The 16141-nt window shown below is 35.5% G+C and overlaps 1 protein-coding gene across 3 annotated transcripts in view; it reads left to right on the top strand.

Moving 5' to 3' along the window:
• LRRC39 (leucine rich repeat containing 39) overlaps window positions 1-16141 on the top strand; it is a 21369-nt gene continuing 5228 nt past the window's right edge. For 2 of the 3 annotated variants that reach the window (NM_001076425.1, XM_059884872.1), the window contains 6 exon segments: window positions 1-50; window positions 3411-3603; window positions 11063-11168; window positions 12549-12705; window positions 13270-13406; window positions 15975-16120. In NM_001076425.1, coding sequence (NP_001069893.1) covers window positions 3491-3603; window positions 11063-11168; window positions 12549-12705; window positions 13270-13406; window positions 15975-16120 — 659 coding nt within the window. In that variant the 5' untranslated portion in view covers window positions 1-50; window positions 3411-3490. 3 annotated transcript variants of the gene reach the window in all.

Raw genomic sequence — 16141 nt, forward strand, 5'->3', positions numbered from 1 at the left:
AGTTGATACACTAACTTTGGACATGTCAGCTCCTGTATGCACTGACCGCGGTACGTATTTTTCAAAAACATTTTTTTTCCTACTCTTGACTTATAAATAGATAGCTGTTGATGTTTTTACTGCGTCTGTGTTTGCTGGAAGGTACAACTAAAGTTGGAATTGAATTTAAAAGTCTCTTTGGAGGTTCATAGTCATTCATCTAGTTGTCCTCCTCTGGAAAACTGACTTCCCCAGAAATCAAGAAGTGTTTCTTCAGAGATTATAGTTCTTTTGTTTTCTTTTGACTCTGGGGAGTTGACTCTTCAGTCATGTCACAACCATGCTTACTTTACTGCCATGGTTTCTGTTTTTCTGTTGTAATAACCAAGGTAGAGAACACAATCCCACGTGGGAGGCAGAAATACATATATCACTACTGACTTGTTTTCCTCAAAGGGACATTGGTTACTGTTATAGGAAAATTGATGGTTGATCAAAGTTTAATGGGAAATGGGGAAATGAATTGGCACATGAAGTTATACATGTCTAGTAAAATACACATTTACATGTAGGTACTTGAGATTTTAATTCTTTATTATCTGATAAAATGCATGCTTCAAACCTGCTTACATCTGAGACAATAAATTATAACTGGACAGTGATATTAATACCCAGAGGACTGGATTATCAGCATAAATACTCCTAGTTTCTTGATGGGAGAAAGATCTTGCAAATCTGTTCCCATTTGAATGCTGCATTTATTGCTTTAAGTAAGGACCTCCTCCTAATAATTTCCTGCATATCAGTAATTATATATTCATCCTCAAATGTTAAACTTTTCCCTTTTTTAATACATTTTTCTTCCTCTCTCTGTCTCTGCCTTTCTGTCTCTCACACACAAATCATAGTTTTAGTTTAAAGAAATCAGTAATTTAGAGGAGATTAATAGTGAAAAAGCAATGTTTTGTACCCTTTTTATCACCCTAAAAGTAACCATTTTAACTACTTCAATATTTAGTTTTCAGTGGTTACCTCCTTAATACTTTTTTTCTTTTTCAAGGCAGTATGCTGTGTCTTCTCAGCTTTAGACATTATCTATTGTCTCATTATGAAAGATGATGCTTAAATTCACCTGCACTCCCATAGAGTTATATCTCTTTTAATTTCTTTTTTGTTGCCTTATAGCTTCAATACTTAAATCTCTCTCATTCCATAAAGTATAGACTATATCTCTTATCTCCCTCACCCTCTATTATCTCATATCCTTCTACACCCTATTAAAAGGACTTTTATTTTTATATTTTGAAGATGTATTACATTCTGTTTTTTTTAGCCACAAATACTCTTTGCTTTTTCATAGGTCGATTTATTTCAAAAGTTGATTTTCATCACTCAGAAAAGAAACTTTGTACCCTTAGCAAAGCCCCGTGGTTATCATTGATCTACATTCTTTCTTCATGGATTTGCCTATTCTGGACATTTCATATAAATGGGATAATACAATTTTTGGTGTTTTGTGTCTTCTATCAACATCATTTTACTCAAAGTTTCCCCATGATGTTGCAGTGTTTAGGTTCCTTTTCATGCCAGAGTAACATTCCATTGTATGGATATGTCACATTTTGTTCATTAATAGCCATTTGTTAGTTAACGGCCATTTGTTTACACTTGTCAGCTACTTGTTTTCCACTTTGGGGCCATTGTGAATAATACTATTATCAAAATTCATGTACAAGTTTTTGTGTGAACATATATTTTAATTTCTCTTGGGTATAAACCTAGATTGATCTTTTTCTATTTTGTGCCTTCCATTTTTTCTATTTTCATGTTTTAGGTATGACCTTGTAAATAATACACAGGATTTTGTCTTTCATTTAGTCGGGCAATCTTTATTAGCCTGGAGCAGTTAATTATTCAAAAACCATAAATTATGATCATGATATCATTTTATGCAGTAATATGGGGTGAGGATATACATCAATGGGGAAACAATTTCCAATGGAAACTGTTCCTATAATTAAGGTAGAGGCCATTTGTTTTCCATTGGAAATTACTTACTACAACTACAAGGAAAACAATCGGCCTCTATCTTATCAATTTGGAAAACAATTGGCCTCTATCTTATCAATTTGAACATAGTGATCTAACAATTCTAATTCTGGGTATACTCAATAGAAATAATACCACTTGAGCAGCAAGAAGATAAGAACAGGAATTTCAGAAACAGTTTTGCTCATTAGAGCAAAAATTTGGGATCTAAATATCCACATTAATTAGAATGGATAAATTGTGTCATTTTGGATATCATGCTTTGTCAGTTTATAACATGCTTTTCCTTCTTTATGGAGCTATATAATTTCTCATAATATGCATCTACTGTAATTTACTGGTAGAAAGTTATTGTTGTTTCCAACCTTTTGCTGTCATGAAAAACCCTACAGTGAATAATTTTGTATGTGTCATTTTCAAATCGAAAATATTTTCAGTGTAAATTCCTACAAGTGTTGGTGTGACTTTTAAGTTTGATAGACATTACCAAAATTCTCTCCATAGAGACTGTAACAATGTGCGCTGTCACATGTGGTGTATGAGAGCACCTTTTTTTCTATGCTGTTGCAAATTTTACTTCTCCTTTCCAAACTGTATATCTGTCTATTTTATTCACGATATTGCTCTATTGCATTTCAATACAATGTTGAATAGAAGTGGTAGTTGTGGACATCTTTTACTCCTTGAATTTTGAAGACATAATTAAATTAATTGTGAATCAAACTCTTTCATTATTGCTAGTTAATTTGGTGAAAAATCAATACCACTACATGAGAGGCAGAGAACATCTCATCAAATAGATCTACCGTGACTTACATAACCATTCCCCTATTATTGTTTGCCTCTCTTTTCCAAGATTCAGGTCACAATCCTCAATGTTAGATGAGTCCATTTGCAATTTATTTTCCACAAGGGCAAACAACCCCACTATATTACCACTTAACTGAATCCCAGCTTGTGTATATAGGGTCTAGATTAAGTAGCTCTGTCAAGATGCCTGCTCATCTTGTATATCCATTACTGCATATTTCCCTATAATTGGACATGTAAAGCGGTTGCAGTGTTTCATTACTGTGAATTAATAGTAACAAAGGAAGTAGACTTGGCATCAGTTCCACCCTCTGTCACTTATTAGAAACAGGATGTAAACCACTTAGCCACCTTTTCTAGGGCTTGATTTTCTCCTCTTTATACAAAGACAATAAAAGTACCCATGTCATGACATTTTTATGAGAATTATTAAGTGAAATATGGCATGTAAAGTACATTAAATAGTCTTGGAAACATAGAATGTGCTCAATAAATATAAGCTATTTTGTTCATTATGGCACTCAATAAACATTCTGAAACACATTTCCCCCCACCTTCTCTGGTTCAATCAGGTCCTTTTTGAGATGGCATCTGTGATTCAGTTACTCAAAATTTAATGAAGTTGGTGACCCTGTGACAATGTGGAGAAATCATGTCAGAAAATGTGGTTAGTACTGGGGCTGTCAATGCTGTAAAGGAAGTTTGGGAAAAAAGAATAAAGAAACTCAATGAAGACCTGAAGCGAGAGAAGGAATTCCAACAAAAGTATGCTAAAACATGTTTATTATTTTGAATTAACAAAAATTTATAACATCTTCATTATTAAAGTAGTATTTATTAATTGCCTTATTATTGAATTTTATAGAAGTTTTTATTTACAGAAAACTGAAAATATAACTAAAGGAAGCACCTGACAATGAAGTGTGGCCATATGATTCTAGCCACAAAAAATACAAATGGATTTAGTAATTATCCTAGGAGTCTGTTCAACATTCATCAAAGTTCGATTAGTATCATTTAGTCTACTTTTCACTGGAGAAGGAAATGGCAACCCACTCCAGTCTTGCCTGGAGAATCCCAGGGATGGGGGAGCCTGGTGGGCTGCCGTCTATGGGGTCGCACAGAGTCGGACACAACTGAAGCGACTTAGCAGCAGCAGCAGCAGCAGTCTACTTTTCAGAGATTGTTTGTTCAACATTATATTCCCTAGGAGTTAAAACAACATCTTGCATTAGAAAGTTCAGTTGATTCTCACCTAACTAAATAGCTGTGAGTTCCAGCCAGGGCCACTGTAGATCACCTGAGTCCTCTCTTTGGATTATAGTTTGACTCTCATTTCCTCTGCCTTATTGATACCTACCTACTTTCCTCACTGGATGTTTCCAACGTATCGCATTACTTTTACAAGGATAGCCCCTGTCCTCATAGATCCCATATAGCTCCCTACAGTTATCACTCATTAGATCTCTTTCTAAACATTGAATGGCAATGTTTAGTGTTTTGCAATATGTACACATATCAAGCCATTATGTTGTACTAGACTTGAATTGTCGTACCATTGAACATTAGACTTGTACCATTAGACTTGCACCATTATGTTGTATTAGACTTAATATAATGTTATATGCCAATTATATCTCATTTTAAAAAATGGTCTTGTGTCAGCTAATAAAAGAAAACGTGACTAAAAATGGCTTAAACAATAGGGAAGTCCTGAGTTTAGGCGATTCCAAAGCTTCCACAATTTTTTGGACTCTGTTTCTTCCACCTTCACAGCTAATTTTGGTATGCCAGTTTGGTCCTCAGGTTAGCTTCTCTCAGTGTTGCAGGGTGGCTGGTACACTTTCAGGCATCGCAGCCAGACATCATTATGTTATTGGAAGAGTGGGAACAATTATATTTATTTCTGTTTCTTATTTAAGAATGAAAATACCTTTCTGAGGTCCCCTAGCTAACCTCTCCTTCACCTCTCATGGGCCAGAATCAGGTCATTTTTATACCCTTAATCCAGTAACCTTTTAGGGGAATGAGATTGTATGACTGGTTTAGACAAATGAAGATTTATACTTGGGTAACTTGGAGGGAGTGTAAAAACTTGGAAATAACTGGTATTCTCCCAGAAAAGAAGAGGACTGGCATAGCACTCCACTGCGTCAGACATTCAGGCTTTTTATCATGTTGCTCAACTGGGCATGGTTTCCATTCCTTTAGGACTTTAGTTACTTCATGGCCCGAAATACATAGATAGACCAATTGTGGCCAACGTACTTGATTCCAGCCAGCCGGAAGTTGCACACATTACTATTTCTGCTAACATCTCACTAGCCAAAGCTTCACATGACCCATTCCTAACTGCAGGGGAGGATGGCTAAATGAAGTCTTGTGCCCAGTTATATTTAGAGGATCTATTATGAGGAAGAAGAGGAATAACATATTGGAGAATGATAAGCAATCTCTGTGACACATGGGTGATGTTATTTTCTCCATTTTAAAGTTGGAAAACCTGAAGGATAGGCCTAGGTAACTTGTCAAAGATCATACTGCTAATAAATGTGGAACTGGTATTTACTAGTATTCATACCTAAGCAATCTGACTCAGTAAGCATTATATTAACCTCAGGTCTTAAATTTCCCTAGATTGACCCTTTACAGTAAAACTACTCTTACAAAACCTATTATGTTTATATTATACAATTATGACAAACTTGAGTACTCTTTTTTAAAAATTTTACTGAAATATAGTTGATTTACAATGTCATATTAATTACTGCTGTATAGCAAAGTGACTCAGTTACACACACACACACACATATATATATATCCTTTTTCATATTCTTTTCCATTATGGTTTATCACAGGCTATTGAATATAGTTCCTTGTTGTTTATCCATCCTATATATACTACTTTATATCTCCTAATCCCAAACTCCCAAACCTCCCCCCTCCAACACTCCCATCCTTGGCAACCATAAGACTGTTCTCTTTTAACTCAAGTAACGCTTAATAAATAAATCCTATCCAACTTTTTAAAAAACAGTGGTCAGAAATCATGAGTTATTTCTTTACTCCTGACTTTCACCTATTAATATTAAACATGTCTGGCTAAGAATCATTTAATTTCAGCAGCTTCAATTTTCTCTGCACAAAACAGGCAAGGGCCAAAAAAAGATAAGAATGTAATCTAATGCTCTTTTCTCAGCTAAAAGTGGCTAAAGATTTAACTAAAAACCCTTAAGTTTAACTTTTTTTTTTTTGCTTGCACCATGGGATCTTAAGTTCCCCCACCAGGAATCTGACCCATGCTTCCTGCAGTGGAAGCATGAAGTCTTAACCATGTACCACCAGGGAAGTCCCCCAAGCCTTACATGTAAACATAAATTGTTCTGTCTTTTGATACAAGGTGGCCTGGAAAAAAATTAAGCACTTGGGTAAGAGTTGATATAACGACATTTGACAAAGGCTTTCAGTTCAGTTCAGTTCAGTCGCTCAGTCGTGTCCAACTCTTTGCGACCCCATGAATCGCAGCCCGCCAGGCCTCCCTGTCCATCACCATCTCCTGGAGTTCACTCAAATTTACGTTCATCGAGTCGGTGATGCCATCCAGCCATCTCATCCTCTGTCATCCCCTTTTCCTCCTGCCTCCAATCCCTCCCAGCATCGGAGTCTTTTCTAATCAGTCAACTCTTCGCATGAGGTGGCCAAAGTACTGGACTTTCAGCTTTAGCATCATTCCTTCCAAAGAACACCCAGGGCTGATCTCCTTCAGAATGGACTGTTTAGATCTCCTTGCAGTCCAAGGGACTCTCAAGAGTCTTCTCCAACACCACAGTTTCAAAAGCATCAAACGCTTTAGAGTATAATAAAAGGATTTTAGAGGAGGTAGAAAATTTCTATTCAAAACTTGAAAGAGCCTCAAGCTTAAAATAAGCAGTGTAGGAATTACAGAATATTAGAGCTAGAAGAAACACTAGATATTATTTAATCCAAACCCCATATATTATTGGCAAAATCCTTGGAAGTGAGATGTCTTGTCTGTGATCTCTGAATTAAGTGATACATTCTGGATTTAGATCACACAGAGCCAGAAAGAATAAGTGAATCATTAAAGAAATGGAAATAAACTTATCTGGTAATAGTTACCCTCACTATAAACTCATTAAGGACGGAGGTTTTTGTATCCACAAAGTCTAACATAATATTTGGCATATAATAGGTGCTTGATGGAGATCTTTAATTGAAGTTAGAGTATAGGGAGTAAGACACCTCATTGCTCAACATTATATCTTACTCTGGAATGTGTATATCTCAGTGAGTAGTATAGTAATTAATAATCATTATGTCTACCATTTGAATAATTCTATTTTTATAAAACATGGTATAATTGAATATAAGGCATCATATATTTTGTCTCACTTAATCACATGTATTGGAAGCTTCCCTACTAGGGCTTCCCTCGTAGCTCAGGCGGTAAAGCATCCACCTGCAATGCAGGAGACCTGGGTTCAGTCCCTGGGTTGGGAAGAGCCCCTGGAGGAGGGCATGGCAACCCACTCCAGTATTCTTGCCTGGAAAATTCCATGGACAGAGGATTCTGGTGGGCTACAGTCCATGGGGCCGTGAAGAGTTGGGCGTGAGTGAGCGACTGTTGAGTCTGGAAGGCCACACACGGTCATGGCCGCAGTGCAATTGTTAGCAAATCAGTTAATTTTCAGAAAAGTAGTGGATGAAAATATGCAGGCTCCATAGAAATATTTTGCAAACACAAACATACAGAGATAGCAAATATTACACTTTTAGAGATGTTTGGTTTTCTGTTCATTAAAATAAAACCCTCCCTGAAGATCAGTTAGTATGTAAAATTGCTAAGAATATATATTAACTCTCAGATTGTCAAGAGAATTTTGGTAAATAAATATTCAAATTGATTAAACCTTTTTTCTTTGATGATTGCTTATATTTTGTTTATTCTGTATCATTCTAATAGGCTAAAAGTGTAAATTTTTCAATTCTAAACTCATTCTTTATTTTTCATACGTGAAAAATTTCTAGTATAGGAATAGGTAACCTTCTGCAACCTTTGTTAGTCATTTTTATAGCTTGACATTATGTATTTTTGTTATGAACCAAAATTCAATAGGATGTATTCCAGAATTTTGTGCATTTTTATATCTGGAAAACTAAATCTGGATAAAATGGAATATAGTAATATATAATTTAACTCTGAAGTTGAACTATATCATTTGCAAGCCTTTTAAAAACTTTTAAACGAGATATCTATAGATTAGATATTTAATAAATGCCAATCAAAACAACAATGAGGTACCACTTCACACCCACTAGGATAGCTATGATCAAGAAGATGGACACTAAGAACTGTTGGCAAAGCTATGGAGCAACTAGAGCCCTCATACATTGCTGGTGGGAAGGGAAAATGATGCAAGCAATTTGGGCACAGTTTGGCTTAAAAAAGTTAAAAGTAGATTTATGAAATGATCCAGCAATTCCACTCCTAGGAATATACACACACTCAAGAGAAATGAAAACATAGATCTACCTGAAAGTTTTACATGAATATTCATAGAAGCATTATTTATAATAGTTAAAAATGTCCATCAACTGATGAATGGGTCAACAACTTTGGTATATCCATGCAGTAGAATTTAAGGGACTAGATCTGATAGACAGAGTGCCTGATGAACTATGGACAGAGGTTTGTGACATTGTACAGGAGACAGGGATCAAAACCATCCCCATGGAAAGGAAATGCAAAAAAGCAAAATGGCTGTCTGAGGAAGCCTTACAAATAGCTGTGAAAAGAAGAGAAGTGAAAAGCAAACGAGAAAAGGAAAAATATTCCCATTTGAATGCAGAGTTCCAAAGAATAGCAAGGAGAGATAAGAAAGCCTTCCTCAGCGATCAATGCAAAGAAATAGAGGAAAACAACAGAATGGGAAAGACTAGAGATCTCTTCAAGAAAATTAGAGATACCAAGGGAACATTTTATGCAAAGATGGGCACAATAAAGGACAGAAATGGTATGGACCTAACAGAAGCAGAAGATATTAAGAAGAGGTGGCAAGAATACACAGAAGAACTATACAAAAAAGATCTTCACAACCCAGATAATCACAATGGTGTGATCACCAACCTAGAGTGGACATCCTGGAATGCGAGGTCAAGTGGGTCTTAGGAAGCATCACTACGAACAAAGCTAGTGGAGGTGATGGAATTCCAGTTGAGCTATCTCAATCCTAAAAGATGATGCTGTGAAAGTGCTGCACTCAATGTGCCAGCAAATTTGGGAAACTCAGCAGTGGCCACAGGACTGGAAAAGGTCAGTTTTCATTCCAATCCCAAAGAAAGGCAATGCCAAAAAATGCTCAAATTACTGCACAATTGCACTCATCTCACATACTAGTAAAGTAATACTCAAAATTCTCCAAGCCAGGCTTCAGCAATACATGAACTGTGAAATTCCAGATGTTCAAGCTAAATTTAGAAAAGGCAGAGGAACCAAAGATCAAATTGCCAACATCGTTGGATCATTGAAAAAACAAGAGAGTTTCAGTAAAACATCGATTTCTGCTTTATTGACTATGCCAAAGCCTTTGACCATGTGGATCACAATAAACTGTGGAAAATTCTAAAAGAGATAGGAATACCAGACCACCTGATCTACCTCTTGAGAAATCTGTATGCAGGTCAGGAAGCAACAGTTAGAACTGGACATGAAACATCAGACTGGTTCCAGACTGGGAAAGGAGTACATCAAGGCTGCATATTGTCACTCTGCTTATTTAACTTATTATGCAGAGTACATCATGAGAAACGCTGGGATAGATGAACCACAAGCTGGAATCAAGATTGCTGGAAGAAATACCAATAACCTCAGATATGCAGATGACACCACCCTTATGGCAGAAAGCGAAGAACTAAAGAGTTTCTTGATGAAGGTGAAAGAGGAGAGTGAAAAAGTTGGCTTAAAGCTCAACATTCAGAAAACTAAGATCATAGCATCCGGTCCCATCACTTAATGGCAAATAGATGGGGAAACAGTGGAAACAGTGTCAGACTTTATTTTTTTGGGCTCCAAAATCACTGCAGATGATGACTGCAGCCATGAAATTAAAAGATGCTCACTCCTTGGAAGGAAAGTTATGACCAACGTAGACAGCATATTAAAAAGCAGAGACATTACTTTGTCAACAAAGGTCCATCTAATCAAGGCTATGGTTTTTCCAGTAGTCATGTATGGATGTGAGAGTTGGACTATAAAGAAAGCTGAGCACCAAAGAATTGATGCTTTTGAACTGTGGTGTTGGAGAAGACTCTTGAGAGTCCCTTGGACTTCAAGGAGATCCAACCAGTCCATCCTAAAGGAGATCAGTCCTGAGTGTTCATTGGAAGGACTGATGTTGAACCTGAAACTCTAGTACTGATGTGAAGAGCTGACTCATTTGAAAAGACCCTGATGCTGGGAAAGATTGAAGGCAGGAGGAGAAGGGGACAACAGAGGATGAGATGGTTGGATGGCATCACTGACTCAGTGGACTTGAGTTTGGGTAGGCTCTGGGAGCTGATGATGGACAGGGGGGCCTGGCGTGCTGCAGTCCTTGGGGTTGCAAAGAGTTGGAATAACTGAGTGACTGAACTGAACTTAACTGATGCAGTAGAATATTCTTCTTCTATAAAAAGGAAATCCGTACTGATACACACATGCGCAAATTTTGGATAAAACTCTGCTACACAAAAGACCACATATTATAGAATACCTTTTATATGAAATATCTAGTATAGGCAAATACATAGATATAGAAAGGAGGTTATTGGCTGCCACGGGCTGAAGGAGGGAGGAATAGGGAGTGACTGCTCAGGCATGGGTTCTTTCTTGAGTGCTAAAAATGTTTGGATCAGACAGTGGTTATGGTTGCACAGCTCTGCAGATATACCAGAAAACACCAAATTGTGTCAGATTTTTACAGTATATGAATTATATCTTAACAAATCTGTACAAAAAATCTAAGGAGAGGTATAATACTTTTCAGAAACTTAAAAAGAGGGCATCTATCATATTAATCAAATTAAATGTCTTACAAAATAATTCTTGTCTGATTTCCAGATACTGTCAATCAAATGTTTGTTTTTAATGGGTTACTTTTTCATACAAAAGTGAATGCTACCTATTTTACTACCTGCGACCTAAAATGATTTCTTGGTCTCCTAGGCTAGTGCGAATCTGGGAAGAACGAGTATGCTTAACCAAGCTAAGAGAAAAGGTCACCAAGGAAGATGGAAGAGTCATTTTAAAGATAGAAAAAGAGGAATGGAAGGTAAGCTTTATAGAAGCAATATTTTTAATATTTTGCATTGTGTGGGAGAGTTGAGAGAATGATTCTTAGACTGTGTGCTTAAGCCTGAAATAGTTAGGAATTCTGATTTTAATAGTGTTTAATACCAAATGAATTTGGGCAACAGGAACTGAAAATGAACATAACTTCCCAACTTTTTTGTGCAAAAATTCAACCAGTGTGCTTTAATGCTGCCTAAATTTCAGTCCTTTGTAATATTTTCTCCACTAATCCTTCTAATAAGCATTTCCTCATTTTTCATAAAGACTGTCTGTTTAATGAAAATCATATTGCTTTCCAAAGCTAATGCTCAGTTAAAAGTTCATAAAATGGAAATGTATATTAATTTTTCTTAGGTCCACAATCGGATTCATATTATCTTCTCTTTCTCTCCTTTCCTCCCTCTCTCTTTCTCTTTCACACATACACATATACAAACAGATATCTGTTTAATTATTGTATGTTAGGCCTAGTATAATTTTAACAAGGGCCAACTTTATCCCTTAACTCAGTGTTTGTCTTCATACACATTGGTATATTTAGCTAGGTGGTTACCACCTTTATTTTGTCTTTTGGCTACTTTAGGCTGATAGAGAAAAGGCAAAAAGTTCAGAACAGTTGAAACTTTAAAACTCTTAATTTAAAAGAAAATCGTCTTTAAAACACTATACTATTTCAAAACAGAAAGGAAAGGGACTTTCCTGGTGGTCCAGTGGTTAAGAATCCACATGCCAATGTAGGGGACATGTGTTCTATCCCTTGTCCTGGAAGATGCCATATGCCATGGGGCACCTGACTCTGTGTGCTGCGACTATTGAAGCTTGCCTGCTTAGAGCCTGTGCTTCTCAACAAGAGAGGCCACAGCAACTAGAGACTAGCCCCCACTCACTGCAACTAGAGAAAGCCTTCACGCAGCAATAAAGACTCAGAGCAGCCAAAAATAAATAATTTTAAAAAAAGAAAGGGAAGAGAAGTTTGAATTACTGATTAAAATGATCTTTTCTTCTATAATTTCAATTAATCACCATATTCTCATTTTCAATACCATGTGTACTCTCATTAAGCCTAATGAAGAATCTTTAGAACACAGCTCTATGTGTGAGCAATATTGACTAAAATACCTTATTTTTGTTTATGTTATTCTGACTGGGGTTTGAAGGTTTAGCATCCCCCCTGGAAAGTAAAGTTCTTAAAACTTAGAAGTAGCACAAAGCACTTGGAAATGTAACTCATTAAAGAAAAAATATTCCTAATTTCTTTTACAAATCAAGTAATATCTCTACAATCACATTTCAATGTGGCATGATACTGAAATAATTTAAGTAATATAGTAACCCTGTCATTTCTTTTCCTTGAGTTTAGACTCTCCCTTCTTCTCTACTAAAACTGAATCAGCTACAGGAATGGCAACTTCATAGAATTGGCTTGCTGAAAATTCCTGAATTCATTGGAAGGTTCCAGAACCTTATTGTGTTAGATTTATCTCGAAACACAATTACTGAGATACCTCGAGGAATTGGTAAGGAAGATTGCTTCTATTCTTGTGTTTTTTATTGAGAATTTTTTTTTGATACATGGAATAAAGATCTCATCTTTATATTGCCCTATATCTTGAGAAAACTCTAAACATCTGAGTTGAAGCTTCCAGGGGGTCCAAGCTTCTGGGTTTACTGAGGTGATTCAAGATGAGGTTTTAATGCAAGAAAAGTCTCTTTGGAAATAATATTGTATTGATTCTGGAAACAATATTGTTAGTTCAGTTATTCCTTCTACAAGGGAACTGATTGAAGACAAGAAAGAAAAATTAGATAAAATTCTTTAAAAGAGGGGGAAAAAATCCCCAAATGGAAAACTGGTCAGGATATAGTACAGATAAACCAGAACAAAAAAAATTTTTTGCATGGACTGATAAATCATCTGCTGCTTTTCTGAAGAAGGGGCAGGACACATACCAGGAAAAGGGAAGAGCCCAAATGTGAATTTCCCAATTTGAACCTGGAAAGTAAGTTATGCTGTAATACTTAATAACTGGAAACAGTATTTTATATCCCTCTGCTATTTATTGTGTATTATTTTTCCATAGGACTGCTCACTAGACTTCAGGAACTGATTCTTAGTTACAATAGAATCAAAACTGTCCCCATGGAACTAAGTTACTGTGCCAGCTTGGAGAAACTTGAACTTGCTGTTAACAGAGACATAAGTGATCTTCCACAAGAGGTCAGAATGATGTAAATGCCTATGATTATATTTTCCATCTAATAGTGATTTATTTCTCCCCTGTATGATCACTAAAAATAATACTAATGAAAAAGTGCTATAAATTTTATTTCGGAAAATATTTAGAGAAAACAATTTATTATTTTAAAGCATGTTTTTAATTAGAGAAAGACCTAGTTAGCATAAAAGATATTTCTATTATTGGCACAGTACCGACATTATTTGTTGACTAGACTGTGATCTCCTTGAAGGCCAGGGTGAGAATCGTGTTTCTATTCCCAGAATTGAAGGCTCAGCTCAGTATGAAGTCATTACGTAATACTGAATGAATGTCCTTATCATAAAGCACAGGCAGTGTGGTGACAGAAAAACTCTTTTTATCTGTTGGTTTTATAGGTGATCAGCTTTTGAGATACAGGTGAAGTGAAAAGACATGAATTCTTCCGATTAGGAAGTATATTTGCTAGCTTCCCAGGCTCTACTGAGGAAAAGCCAAGGCAATGAGCTTGTGAAGCCTTCAAACTTTCATCGGTATATCTTATTGGTAAACTGATCATAGAGATACAGATTCTTGTATTATTTTTCAAGCATATTTAAGGCTCTTATGAATTAGCAAAGGAAATTTCCATGGTGCTTTGCCTAGAAAACAATGATTTTGCAGGATAAGAGTTATATAAAAGAATAAAATTCACTTCATCTTGGTTATCATACTTGATTATGATGAAAATCATGATCATAGGGACAATTTCTTTTTATCTAAGAGAAGGCCAATAAATATTTCATTTCTAATTCCTAATTATTGTGATTTTGTTTTTAGCTTTGGTTCGGTCAGTAAAAAGTGAATTTGGGCATGTCTAATAACCTATCTTAACCTTAATGTCTTTACTTAAAGGTTTTATAGGAACAAATACTGAACTGAGATCATGAGCCTGGAATTATTTTTCTTTTTTTTTATTTAATTTTATTTTTAAACTTTACAATATTGTATTAGTTTTGCCAAACATCGAAATGAATCTGCCACAGGTATATCCGTGCTCCCCATCCTGAACCCTCCTCCCTCCTCCCTCCCCATAAGTGTGGCCTTTAAGTAGCTGTGTGGCCTTGAACATGCCATTTTACCTAAGTTAGGTCTCAGTTTTCACATATGCAAAATGAAGATTTAGATTATAATAGTTGTAATATCTTTCTTCATTCTTCTAGAACCAAAGGATCTTAGTACCATTGAGAAATCCTGTTACAGGAAATGTATCTCTAAGCCATTAAGATGCAACACTGTAACACACAAACATAATTATGCTAATGCAAAAGTAATCTTTTTATATACAATTCTGAACCATCTGAAAAATTTAAAATCTAATGACAGGTTTTGAAAAAGTTTTTTTTTCATCACTTGAATTCTAAAGTTGGAGGAATATCACTACTAAATGGAAAACTGCCTTTTTGCATTACCCATAATCACTGTATCTCTGCACTTTTTGAAGTTTTAGTTAAAGTTGTGGAATGAATCTGAATGTGCCCTGAGACAGAAAGAAAACATAGAGTTGCCTAACTAAATGGAGAATCTTTTATAAAACTTAACTAAATTCTTACATTTTGAAATTTTCACTACAGAAGAAAGAGAAATTTAGAAATTTTGTGACTTTAGGTCCATGAAAACTTGAGTGCACATCATAGCTCCATGATTTCTAGTCCCATGGTCTCTCTAAACCATTTTGTCCGTAAAAGGGAAAAAAGGTACTGACTTTGTAAAGTTAATGACTAAACTCGAGCTGTATGCATCAATAGGATTCATATAAAGACTGACACTGAGAGATAAAATCAAGTTAAAGAAAGATTAGTATCATCTTTAAAACATATAAAAAGATAATTTTGTTTCTGAAAAAATACACATAATAGTAATATATAGAGAGAAAAACATAGAAAACATACATTTATGTATAGTAATAAAAACATTTGAAAATGCATGGGAATAATAGATACCAGATTCAGGATAGAGTTATCGTTCAAGAGGAAGAAGGGAGATGTATATAGAAGACAGTGATATCAATATATTTGCTTTCTTAAGCTGAGCACACTGGTGCTGCTAGTCTTAATCAATTTTTTATTAATATTTTAATTTAAAAAACAGAATTTACCAAACAGTAAATTCTATGACTGAGATAACATGTGTAAAGCATCAGGCACAAAAAAGAGGGTTTAACAAAGATAAATATTATTCTGAACTTTGGGTGTTCCCAAGAAAAATCTCGACTACTAGATAAAAGGAAAACATATTTACTCACAGGAAGAAAAACAAAAGCTTCTGCCAGGTGGGTGCTCTAAACCCTGGAGCTTGGTGATTTTGGAAGATATGTTTTCTTTGAATAGATGAACTTTCTGTGAGAACTTTTCATTTATCTGGAGGTTATTTAGCTTTATTGTTCTCTCAAATTTGCTATGGATTTCTATGAGTAAATAAAGCCCAAGCATAACGCAAACACTCCTTGACATGAAATATCTCCTTTACCAATGTGAGTGTTGTAGTAGTTACATTGTGGACAGTTTGAAAAACTTTGCCTTCCTCTTCAGCTCAGCAATTTGTTAAAGCTTACTCACCTTGATTTGAGTATGAACCTCTTTACTACAATCCCTCCTGCTGTGTTGAACATGCCTGCCCTTGAGTGGCTTGATATGGGAAGCAACAGACTTGAACAACTTCCTGACACTATAGAAAGGTAAAAAAACTTTTTTTTTTG

The sequence above is a fragment of the Bos taurus genome, chromosome 3 (genome assembly GCF_002263795.3).
Source record: "Bos taurus isolate L1 Dominette 01449 registration number 42190680 breed Hereford chromosome 3, ARS-UCD2.0, whole genome shotgun sequence".
NCBI classification, from domain to species: domain Eukaryota; kingdom Metazoa; phylum Chordata; class Mammalia; order Artiodactyla; family Bovidae; genus Bos; species Bos taurus.